Source organism: Drosophila takahashii, chromosome 2R (assembly GCF_030179915.1).
Source record: "Drosophila takahashii strain IR98-3 E-12201 chromosome 2R, DtakHiC1v2, whole genome shotgun sequence".
Lineage (NCBI taxonomy): Eukaryota > Metazoa > Arthropoda > Insecta > Diptera > Drosophilidae > Drosophila > Drosophila takahashii.
This window is the reverse complement of record NC_091679.1, coordinates 38,059,439-38,070,998: the sequence shown is the minus strand read 5'-3', so window position 1 is coordinate 38,070,998 and position 11,560 is coordinate 38,059,439. Positions and strand designations below refer to the sequence as shown.

The window sequence follows — 11,560 nt, the reverse complement described above, 5'->3', positions numbered from 1 at the left end:
GACATGTGAATTGTGTTTCCATGCTACTTATTCACCTTTATTTAGTTTATCTCCCTGTAGAAATTCAACAAAAGATACATTTATTTGGTTATCTTTTTTTAGCAATACTTAATCTAATCAAATATGCATTAATATATTTTTAAATAAACATTCTCTGTTCTCGTGAAGAACTTAAAAAGCATAAATTCATTTTTACTGCTTTAATATCTGTCGCATTTATTTAAAATAAATATCTGGACGGCTGGTATCCAGTCCTATGCTCTTTTTCCGGGTGCACTCTTAAAATTAAAACTGCCATTGTGCGTGACTGTCTAGACCCCGCATTTATTTGCCAGTCGAGCTGCAGTAAACAAAGGAGATGACAGCGAGCGGCAAAGGCTGAAGCATTAACAACAACGGCCGCAAACAATGCGCCACAATATCCATCCTTACCAGCCTGTCGTGCACTGTACATACGGCATTCCATTTTTAATGACGCCAGTCATCAGCTGGCGGAGGATGGGCCTTTCACTCGTATTTAAAGCGACACTCGAGCTGTTTCCCCTCATAACTCGCATAAATCATTGCTCTTTTCGGGCCTGTGTAATGAAAGTGCTTAACAGCTACTCGAGATCTGAACAGAGCCAGAAACAGAAACAGAAGCAGAAACAGAAGCCGCTGTGTAAAGCCACTTCAAGCGCATTACATGACTTACCACTCCAGAGATCCCCAGGAACAAGAGTCACAAAAGGAGTGGGAGTGGGGTCTCCAGTTCCAGTTCCAGTTCCATCAAACCGAAATGATATGACACCAGCAGCGACAACCCAATCTGAATCTGAATCAGAATCAGAGAAGCAACCATGACTTGTGGCTTACCTTGGTGACTGTCAGGGCAAATAAAACGGCTGCCCACATTCAAATTAGCACTTGTCGCCCGTTAAATCTTTCTCTTGGGAAGTTCCAGTGGAGCAGCTGCGCCTGGCAGGCACTCCACTTGCAAAAATTTGAGTTAACTTAAATTAAACTGCATTCTGTATGTTAAGTAAGTAAAATGGATCCATTAAATGATATCTTTTCCCTAGATATTTTTAGATTTTATTAAGTTCCCAAGCTTATTTCAAGATTGATTGCTTTTTCCGGGCAAAATACTTTCATTGAAAAGGAAATTCTCAGTCAATGATTGTTTTATTATTATGGTAAAAATTATTTCACGTGTTTTAAAACGTAGAAAAATATTTAATAAATGTTTCCAGTGCAGTACCACCGAAAGTTGGCTCAGGCCACTTTATGCTTTTGATAAATCGTTCGAGTTGCGACGACTTTTCCACCAAGGTGCTTGGAACAATGTCTCAGCTTATAAATCTTGTTTGGTCTATCGCAAGATGTATGTGAAGTGCCGCACACGTGGAGCCAGGACTTTCCATTTTCTCGCCCCGGGTGGTGCGGTGTGTGTTTTTGATAAATACTCGTCTCACTCTTTTGGCAGCAGGTCCACGGCAAACCCCTTACACAAAATATTTTTCTCAAAACAATTCCTGGCATGAAAAATGAAGCACGACTCGAGTGCGTGCCGCAGCTAATTAGATGATAGTAATTTTTTGCAGCCAAACGAATGTTTGTTATTATTCTTTTCAATTGTCGCAAGCGGTGTTAGATAGATACACAAATGCGGTTTTGATAACAGTTGATAAGCGAATTCATGGAAATTGGGTTTTTACTTTCAATGACCTTAGGCACAACAAATTGAGTTATCAGCCTTCAGTTCTATCAATTCTGGGAACCGCCTTTCAGTTCTTAGAATACGCAAACGAGATTTGGCTGATTTATGGACATGTAATCGGTAGATTAAAATCCCAGCTGAAGTGGCTCTTAAAAGTGATCGCGTAAATCACTGGCTCTCTAAAAGAGCTGCCAGATTGTCGAGCGCCATGATTCAGCAGGGCCGAAATAAGGTGTTATATCACACAAAAACGGGTTCAGATAAGACGAACGGCAGACAGACTTTCAGACCCCAAAGGGGGTGTGCTGGCTTATCAGTACTGCGACATGGAACCCACTGATTGGAGTGCCATTTAGCCTGGCAACCCAGCTATCTTAGCTATCCTATCTTTGGAGATGAGTCTTAGCCCTGCAGAAAGCCAATTAGATGAACATTTGCCATGTCTTCTTGTTGCCTGCTATCTAATCACAGTGCATTGCCAATTAGTGTCTAATTTTGGGCCCCAATGGATCTTTTCACCGGGAAGCTGAACTATAAAAGACTCTGCAAGCTGCCAGTATCACTAGATTGAAAGTATTTCAAGTTTCAAAGTATCCAAGATGCAGTTATTCACACGAGTTATCCTGTTGGCCGTGACCCTCTTCAGCGTGAGTAAAATCGCTAAGAAAAATAATAAAGTTTTAGATCAAGTAAACTTACCTGATTTACTAGGGGATCATTTTTCCTAGTAATATTATATCTGCTCGCTTCTTTTATAAAAACAAAAAAGTGACAAATGCTTTTTATCAAATCAATTTATTTAGCGTGTGTCAGCCATTATCGAATTGTACTTTACTTTGGTGGTTAATAATAAACTTACAAAAATAGATAAAAAAAATTATTTTCAAATAGACATAAACAAGTTTACTTGGCTTGCAAAATTCATTTAAAATAGAAACCCAAAAAAAATTAATATTTTACTTAGAAACATTAAATTTAAAGACACTATTTCTTCAATCTCAGGTCAGTGCCGTGCCGCGTTTGGGCGATGACTTCGGTCTGGAGGAGGTCCTTTTCCGCATGGTCGTGGGTGAGGCTGAGGGACGTGCCCTGACTCCTGCTGCCCAGACTTGTGCCACCAACTACCTGAACACCACCCAGAAGATCGGCGACAAGTTGGCCAATGCCACCAATGCCTGCGAGGAGGCAGCCAATCGCACCAAGGTGTCTTACGTCCAGAGCAGCAACACCACCGTTAGCCAGATCCGCCTCCAGTTGTTGAACCTGGAGAAGAACCTCGAGCTGTGCCGCAATGAGACCGACTCTGCCCTCTTCCTGAACTGCACTGTGTCCACTGTAAGGATAACCTCGTCATACTGATTTCATATTAAAGTGCTGACACATCCCCATTCTCCCCCAGTTCGACAAGAACCTGCAGCTGCTGGACACCTCCAACTCTCAGGCCTACCAAACTCAGTCCCAGTTCACCACCAATGCCACTCAGATGGAGGCCCAGAAGACCAACTGTGTCAGCGCCGCCATTAGCGAGACCAAGGTTGCCTCCATCCAGGCGGCCAACGAGTACAGCACCTGCATGGAGAAGATCGCCACCCAGCGGGAGATTCCTCAGCCGCAGAAGGAGCAGCAGCAGCAGCAGCAGGTGAGGCCCGTCCAGGTGCCCAAGGAGCAGGTTCCCCAGCACTTCGAGGAGCTGCCTTTGACCAACTAAGAGCAGAGAGTATTAATCAATAAAAAAAACTGTTTAACATCAGACATATCTAGTCTTTTCGTTTTCAAGAGGAAAATTTATTATTATTAATTTTAGATGTTTGACTATAAGGTAAAATTTACAGGCGAACTTAAATTTAGCCATAGCTACTGGGCCCTAAGCTAAATTTTCAACAGAATCAACCGAAGGTTGGTGGATTTGTTTACCAAAAATAACTTTTTCCCCTTTGAAAATCAGATAACATGCTACATTGTATACCCTTTCCCTATCACTTAAGACACATAAGGCCCAGGTATTATTTGTATTGCCTTACATTATCAATTTTTTGATCAAATTTTGCTCGGTTTTTTCCTTAGAACTGTCACCGAAAATTTTCCCTTGTTTTTAATGGCCTATCGGTGCCATCGGGCCATCGAGCCCTCTGAGAACATAAATCGCTGGAGTTCCCCAAACCCCAAAAGCGGTTACTCACCGTCGTCAGTCGACAGACTTCCTGCCGCACTTCACGCCCAGTTCCGTATTCGCAGGGCTTTATCTTTATCATGGTGACGGCACTCGGACCACTCATTGTTATCATCAATTAGAATGCTTAAGACTTATCACCTGCCCCGTCCATTTGCTGATTGTGTTGGGCCCCCGAACAATTATAGATAAATGCAATTAATGAAGGCGGAATAAAAATAACATATTAAAAATCAAATGCCCGCCGCCTTAAAATGGTCACCTGCCAGCAAAGTAAACTCAGAAGCGACTTGAACCGCCAAGATGGAGGTTCCGTGCAAAATATTAGCGGTGTGCTTGCTGCTCGTCGGCGCTCAGGTGAGAATGGCGAACCCCAAGCCCCTTGAGAGGTGAAGAGAAACAACTTATATAACCGCGACAAACGAATCCCCCAGGCGTTCGAGGCAGTTCAGCCAGCCAAGAGCTCCAAGGACCTCGGCTGGCAGTCCCTCTTCTTCGATGCTGTGACTGGAAACCTGCAGGAGCCTCCGGCTGATGAGCTCATTGACATGGATGAGTGCACTGCCCTCTACACCGTGGATAACATTGAGATTCTGTTGACGGCTGGCTACAAGATTCATCGTTGCCTCAAAATTGATTCCCGCGATATCGAAAGATATTTGCAGCGAGAGAATGCCATCTACAGGAAGCAAAACTTCGAAAGGGAACTGATTGACTGCGCACTTAGCAATTCGCAGACCGATTGCTACGTGGATACCGTAAGATATTTTCTTCGACTTACTTTCTATAGAACTATAGCTGGGGTTTCTCTACCGAACAGGTTTTGAATCTGTTCAGCTCGGTGCGTCCCAGCCGCTACGATCAGCGTCGCCGCAAGGCCTGCGTTTGGCGTGAACTGCAGAAGGCTTTCGTTAAGCTGGACAATGCTTCCCTGGATCTGGCCATTTGCATTGCCCAGTCGCAGCCCCAGCCACAGCCGCCCCAGAACAGCACTGTGGCTCCTCCGCCGCCCCAGAACACCACTCAGTGGCCCAGTACCTATACCACTCCCAATTTCACCACCACTGTGGATCCGAGCTGGACCCGCACCACTCCCAACTTTACCACCACTGTGGACCCCAACTGGAACTGGACCACGCCCAACTATACCACCACTGTTACCCCGAACTGGACTGATACTACTCCCAACTTTACCACCACTGTGGATCCCAACTGGACTCGTACCACTCCCAACTTCACCACAACTACCTCTACCACAGAGATCCCTTGCAACACTTCCACTACCCAGTGGCCCACCACTCCCAACTTCACCACCACTGCAGGTCCATGGCTGAGCTCGTCCTGGGGAAATACCACCCAGGGACCATCTTGGGAAGGCCCGACCCTGCCTCCATGGTCGGGAAACAACACTACTAACGGCCCTTGGGGAAACGACTCCACTCAGGGTCCCTCAGGAAACAATACTGATTTACCTCCATGGTGGGGTAACAACACGGATCTACCTCCATGGTGGGGAAACAACTCCACTCAAGGTCCCTCCGGAAACACCACCGATCTACCTCCCTGGTGGGGAAACAACACTACTTCCGGTCCGTGGGGAAATAACTCTACCCAGGGTCCCTCAGGAAACACCACCGATCTGCCTCCATGGTGGGGAAACAACACCACTAACGGCCCTTGGGGAAACAACTCTACTCAGAGTCCCTCCGGAAACTCCACCGATCTGCCTCCATGGTGGGGAAACAACACCACTTCCGGTCCATGGGGAAACAACTCTACCCAGGGTCCCTCGGGAAACACTACCGATCTACCTCCATGGTGGGGAAATAACTCTACCCAAGGTAACTGGAACACCACTGCCTGGGGCAACTCCACTGCGGGACCTAACTGGAACAGCACCACCCTCTCTCCACCAAATTGGAACAACACCACTTCCTGGGGACCTATCGTTAACAGCACCACCGAAGGACCCAACTGGTGGAACAGCACCACTCCGAATCCCTGGCAGGGAAACTCAACCCAGGGACCCTGGAACACAACCGAAGGTTGGTGGAACAGCACCACCCAGGGCTGGAACAGCACCACCGTCGACGACAGGAACACCACCAGCGGAAACTGGTTCGATCGCCTGATGAACGAGCTTGGAAACCTCTTCTAGACCCCTAAAAAGCCAAGAGAAGCACATCCCAAATGTGTTTAGTAGTCTAAGCTTTAGGCCAGCAAATAAATAAACTTATCAGCATTGAAAAGCTTTTGCGATTATGCTCGATTGGCGGGCCAATCAATGCGGGTGGGTTGATAAGTTGATAAGCCATCGGATCCAATGGGAAGTTGGGAAGTTGGGAAATCGGGAGGCAGGAGCACCGCAAATTAGACGGAGACCGCAGCCACCCACTGGGGCTAGGAGTCCCGGGTCCGGACTGATTAAGATTTATTAGCCAGCTGCGGAGACCACGTGTCGCAGACGGCCGGGGAAAATGATGGATTTCAGTGAGACGTCAGCAAAATATTGCCGATACTCCGGACGTGCCCTTGAGCCGTGGAGTGGGTGGCTTACACCCACTTTCCCGTTTCGACGTACGTAGTTGGTTTAGGCTCTGACAAAAGCAAAATACCCGCATACATAACGAGCTCCGAAGCTCCATAATTAGTTTGGATCTAGCAAAAAGGGGGCTTCGGTAATGAGCTGTCTGCCTTTGCCGCTCTGTTGTGCTTCCAGCTAAACCAATAAAATAATCATGGATTAAGTAAACGTTATTGGTGAGGCAGAAATCACAGAGGCACTCCGGCAAAGGACTCGAGCCGCCGGCCAAAGGTTGAATAATTGCAGGGGGGCTGACATTTGCATAACCTCCTGTCTGCCAGTCGAACTGTCCAACGGCTGCGGTGGTAATGGTGGTGGTGGTGCCAGAGAGGTCCTACTGTGGCGACCGGTGGCTCCGGTTCTGTGGTCCTGCCGCACACAAAGGGAAGCTGACCTAAACAATGGGAGTATGCGCAAAACTTTTAACCTCAGCGCCAGTAGATAAATCAACCTGGATCATCACCCACAGCATTCGTTGTCAGCACACACCTTCATTGTGTGTCCTGCGAAGGGTAAATCCCCGCCAGACACAACTGCACTGGGCGCAAAGAAGGCTCAAACGGAAATAAATATATTATAATAATATAAAAACCTATAGACAATTCGCAGATATAGTAGGCTTATATTTATAAGACTGTTATCTTTATTTCAGAAGTTGCAAGGAAATTATAATTTCTTTCGAGAAATGAAGTAATATATATGAACATATTTTTATCATAACAATCAGTTTTTGAAAAATGTCTTACATTTTTATTGGTTATGTTAAAAATTTTAAAATTAAAAGTAAATTATAGAAAAGCGATTAGAAAAAGTTCTTTATACTGACGGGTTTCTTTATTGGTTTTCAAACGAAACTTCCCTAAAAAAAAACACCGGAGATTTATTTAACACTCAAGTTTTTCCCTCCCACTTTATTTGCGATTTAGTATTAACACTTAGTCCCCTCGATTTCTTCTCAGTGCACCCACTCACAGTTGCATTGCTTTGCAGGAGGAGCTGCCAGTAACATTTACGCCGCTGGGAGTGTGTGAGCTCAAACATTTTCCCACTGCAGCTCTACTATATATGTAGCTATAGCTATAAATTGCAGCAGGACCTTTACTCACCGCGTTTGACTGTGTGTGTGCGTGCGAGTGTTTGCCTCTGTGTGGGTCAATATTTTTTCATGTTAATTCAACTTGCATGGTTGCGGCACACGGGGCGAATGTGTGATGGTGATGAGGCGATTACCGGGCTCCTGGAATGTAAATCAAGGCGGGCCCTTCATTCCGATTGCAAATCCGAGTCTCGAAACTCGAAACTGGAAACTCGTGCTCTCCATTCCGCTTTAACTTTTGCCACCCGGACCGTGAAAAGTTTTAATGGAAATGCTTGAAATTAAGTGATCAATTAACATTAATTGCCGAATGCAGGGCGAAACTTCATAAAAATGTCGGCCCTAGGTGATTAGATTAAAGACAAAGGATTGACCCTTTGGAAATCAAAAGTTTCCACCGACGGCCAGCAGCCCCAACATATAACACTAAAGCCAACGATGAGCGTTACGATGTTCCCGGCTAAATTGCCAATTAAGATTTCCAACGATACTGTCCGTGAAAACTGAAAGGACCGAGAAGATGGCCAACTTGAAATTAGTAAGTCATTAAAGGGCAGAAAGCAGGGAGCATCCTTAAAGAGCGGGTGGTGTTTGGGGGCGGGAAAAGGTGCGACGGGGCGTGGCCGTTGTGGGAGACAGAGCAGCTGACAGGCTGACGTTTGGGTAACTAATAGGCCTTATTTGCATGTTAATTGCTCTTGACTAAGTCAACACCAACAGGAGCAGCAGCATCAGCGAGGGTAAACGATGGCATAAAAGTATTATAATAACAGTAGCAGTAGCAGCAGCAGTAGCACAATTTTCCAGGCAACAAGAATAATGAGCAGCAGGGAAAAGGCTGGAGAAAAACACGGCCAGACTGAGAAGCTGAAAACAAACTCACGTTTTGCATTAATTTTCAGAAAAGTGTCGCCGGAAAGTAGGCAACACTCCTCTAATGAACCCATTAAATTTACCAGCCCAATAAAATTATGCTTCCATTTTTGGAACCACAGCACACCACATCGCCATCACCACAACCGCCAACATTGATGTCTCTGTATCTCTTTTACTGAAATACATCCATGCAGATAAATCGCTGGCATCACATTCCCTGATTTTGGGCCATAATTGTTTGTACTTCGTTTCGCAGCACACATGCTGCGCCACTCTCGTATTTCACAGCCAGCCCGCAAACTATTTGCCTAATGACAACACATAAAGCAGCGTGCCACATTTTCCACAAACGCAAATAAATAAATACTTTTTTCTTCTCTCTTGCCGCTTTCGTTTGTCATTTATTTTAATTTTGTTTTTAGAATCTGCATATGCATGTCGCTGTGTTCTGTGGTTTTTCCGGGAAGTGGAGGCAGAGGAAGAGCTCAAAATGGAGGCAAGCGGATATAACAATTTCTCTAACTAACGCCATCAGCAGATAAACTAGCAAACGAAACTTTGGCATATATGTATGCGAAATTATGCAAAACTTCTGGCAAAGCTAAGCCAAAGCCGTATATTTTAGCATCCCCAAAAATAAATATACTTTCAAAAATATATTGCACTTTTAAAATAATATTTGTATTTTTTTATGTATCCATTCGAATTCAAGAGCAACATTAATAATCGCTAGTATGTTAACAAAACGAATACAAATTCTTAATAATAAAATGATACACTCTACATACAAAAGCTTAAAGCATTGAAATATTCGCTTTATTTTTTCCTGTGGAAATGCACCAGTAAGCCTGAATAATTACGAAAAGAAATGCCATAATGTTCTCCAATTTAATTACTCATTATGATAATGCCGAGTCGCTTGATCTAATTATATAAATTTGACAACAGAATGAAAACGCATGCAATTACGACAAATCGGAAGCCAAAAAAACAAAACAAATTAATTGAGCTGAAAATGCTAACCATTTTGTTAAATCGATCAAAGTTAATTGAAGTCAGTTGGCCGCTTTTGCACATTTGCATGTCATACATATTTAACAAAAAGAAAAACACTCGGCATAACCGAGTGCAACAGCAGTGGAAATTAGCATAATTTCCACGCACACGCAACTTGCAACAAAAAGCGGGCTCTAATCAAAGAATTACCCTTCGTGTTCCGTTGCAATTTGCGCATACTTATGGAAATGTACGATTAACCGCAAACATGAGCAGTCGAAGGAAAAAAGTCGCACATAATTGGAGTCTCAATTTGTGGCACACGCAAGGCAAAAACAATTGCCGGGCCCCAAGGATTGAACGTGCCATGCCACTATATCGACTTCAACACATCATATAAATAAACCATTAATTCCCGATGAAAAGGGAAACCCTTTGCCACGTGCCGGGCAAAAAAAGACAGAAAGAGCCGAAATCACATGCAATAAAAAGTGTAATTTGTATAGTAAATATGTAAGCGCGGTGTGAAAGCCATAAAATCAGGGATGCAGGGCTGCCACGTGCAAACGCAGGTGACTGAAGTGGGGAAATACAGCGAGCTACATACTCACTTAGCAGAGGCTCAGAGACTGCTAACTATGAAATAGTCCCATAGTCAAGTTTATATCCTTATCTTTTACCGCAGGCCATGCCCATAAATTCACAAGTGCGCCCATTAACGCTCGAGTCTGGCCAAAGTCCTTAAAGCATAAAAGCCGCGTCCATAAATTTGCCTGCCTAATACAATGTCGCCTCGGCCAGCGAGCATAATGGCCTAAGTAAGCGGTTAACACTTGCGGAACGAGGCGAAATTCCTGGAGAAAATCCAGCAGACAATGGCTTTTCTCGGTCTCAGCCGCAACTGCGGAAGACTCCATTAAATTGTCAATTGTAAAAGAGCAGCCGTGAAATGAAATTGAAACGAAAAAAAATATATATATCTTTATAGTGAGGATATATACATATCGGGATGCTTCGTAATTGAACTCTACAATTGTTGAATTTACTGCAATTTTATGGGCTCCGTTGGACGCAAATTGTGCGCTCGCTGATTGAAATAAATTGAAGCTTAATGCCCGCGAATATTGAAAAAAGTTTTCTCGATTTAATGGCCCCTTGATTGAATTACGTATACGCGGTGTGTACGCGGGCAGCAGCCAGAAGCCGCATTTATCATAAACCAGTATTCCTGGGCCATAATTACATGGATATAGCCAGCGGCCAACGGCTCCACATTCAATCAGTTGGAAAACTGCACACCTAAACAATCGAAAAACTGAACAATTGAGCGGCGGAGCCATTGAATGCCATAGAACTTCATGTAAACAATTGTGCACATAAATTGGCGTGTTATGTTAGTTTTTCGGGGTAATCGCTTTTCGGCCAAGCTTTGTTTTTCCCATTTCCCCATTTTATTCGCATGCCACACGAGACTGGCGAGTTGAGAGCTGCCATGTGCATGCAGCTGAATGCATTTCCCGGGAAAATAGGGGAAACGGAGCTGTTCCCATCCGAAAGCCCTTCCGGTTATTTTTCGGGCTGGCTCAGCGGATGCCATAATAGTCACATAATGAAACAAATGCCATACACGAGCTCATTATGCGAGGCACGAGTGAATTATGTCACATTGCTGTGGGCCAATAATCGTGAATTCGCAAATAAACGGGGGGCTTTTGTGACCATTTCCAAAATTAAGTGCAGGCATTCCCAGCGATAAATATTATCTAAATTAAACTAAGGAGTTTTCGGAATTAAAAGGTTATTGAACCGAGATAACAACAAGAGAGAACGCTATAGTCGGGTTGGTGTCCCGACTATCTAATACCCGTCACTCAGCTAAAGGGAGTGCGAACGCTGCGTCGGGTTGGTGTCCCGACTAATAATCGTAACGCAGCTAAAGGGAGTGCGAGGGAGATAGATATATAAATTTTGATTGCGTATAACTTTTTAATGAATGGTCCGATTTGAAAAATGTCTTCTACATTTCGATAGGTATAAATATACACAACAAAATTGCATTTATACTTCTCGAATATCTTTAAAGATGTGGGCGCAGGACCCATTTTAAAATCGTTAGTGGGCGATTGTGGGGATTGTGGC

The 11,560-nt window shown here is 44.3% G+C and overlaps 2 protein-coding genes across 2 annotated transcripts; both read left to right on the top strand.

Moving 5' to 3' along the window:
- Positions 1–2,236: 2,236 nt before the first annotated feature.
- LOC108066227 (uncharacterized) lies at positions 2,237–3,451 on the top strand. The gene is made up of 3 exons (XM_017154643.3): positions 2,237–2,346; positions 2,702–3,034; positions 3,099–3,451. The coding sequence occupies exons 1-3, from the start codon at positions 2,299–2,301 to the stop codon at positions 3,405–3,407; spliced, it is 690 nt and encodes a 229-aa protein (XP_017010132.2). The 5' UTR covers positions 2,237–2,298; the 3' UTR covers positions 3,408–3,451.
- Positions 3,452–4,102: 651 nt separating this feature from the next.
- On the top strand, positions 4,103–6,118 carry LOC108066341 (mucin-2). The gene is made up of 3 exons (XM_017154829.3): positions 4,103–4,226; positions 4,304–4,627; positions 4,690–6,118. Exons 1-3 carry the CDS (start codon positions 4,173–4,175, stop codon positions 6,025–6,027), a joined length of 1,716 nt encoding a protein of 571 aa, XP_017010318.2. The 5' UTR covers positions 4,103–4,172; the 3' UTR covers positions 6,028–6,118.
- The last annotated feature ends 5,442 nt before the right edge of the window (positions 6,119–11,560 follow it).

Bases quoted from the DNA above. Each gene is read 5' to 3' on its own strand.
- LOC108066227 (XM_017154643.3), top strand. From the start codon at position 2,299: ATGCAGTTATTCACACGAGTTATCCTGTTGGCCGTGACCCTCTTCAGC. The intron at 2,347-2,701 runs GTGAGTAAAATC...CTTCAATCTCAG, and splicing joins TGGCCGTGACCCTCTTCAGC to GTCAGTGCCGTGCCGCGTTT. The intron at 3,035-3,098 runs GTAAGGATAACC...ATTCTCCCCCAG, and splicing joins TGAACTGCACTGTGTCCACT to TTCGACAAGAACCTGCAGCT.
- LOC108066341 (XM_017154829.3), top strand. From the start codon at position 4,173: ATGGAGGTTCCGTGCAAAATATTAGCGGTGTGCTTGCTGCTCGTCGGC. The intron at 4,227-4,303 runs GTGAGAATGGCG...CGAATCCCCCAG, and splicing joins TGCTGCTCGTCGGCGCTCAG to GCGTTCGAGGCAGTTCAGCC. The intron at 4,628-4,689 runs GTAAGATATTTT...TCTACCGAACAG, and splicing joins CCGATTGCTACGTGGATACC to GTTTTGAATCTGTTCAGCTC.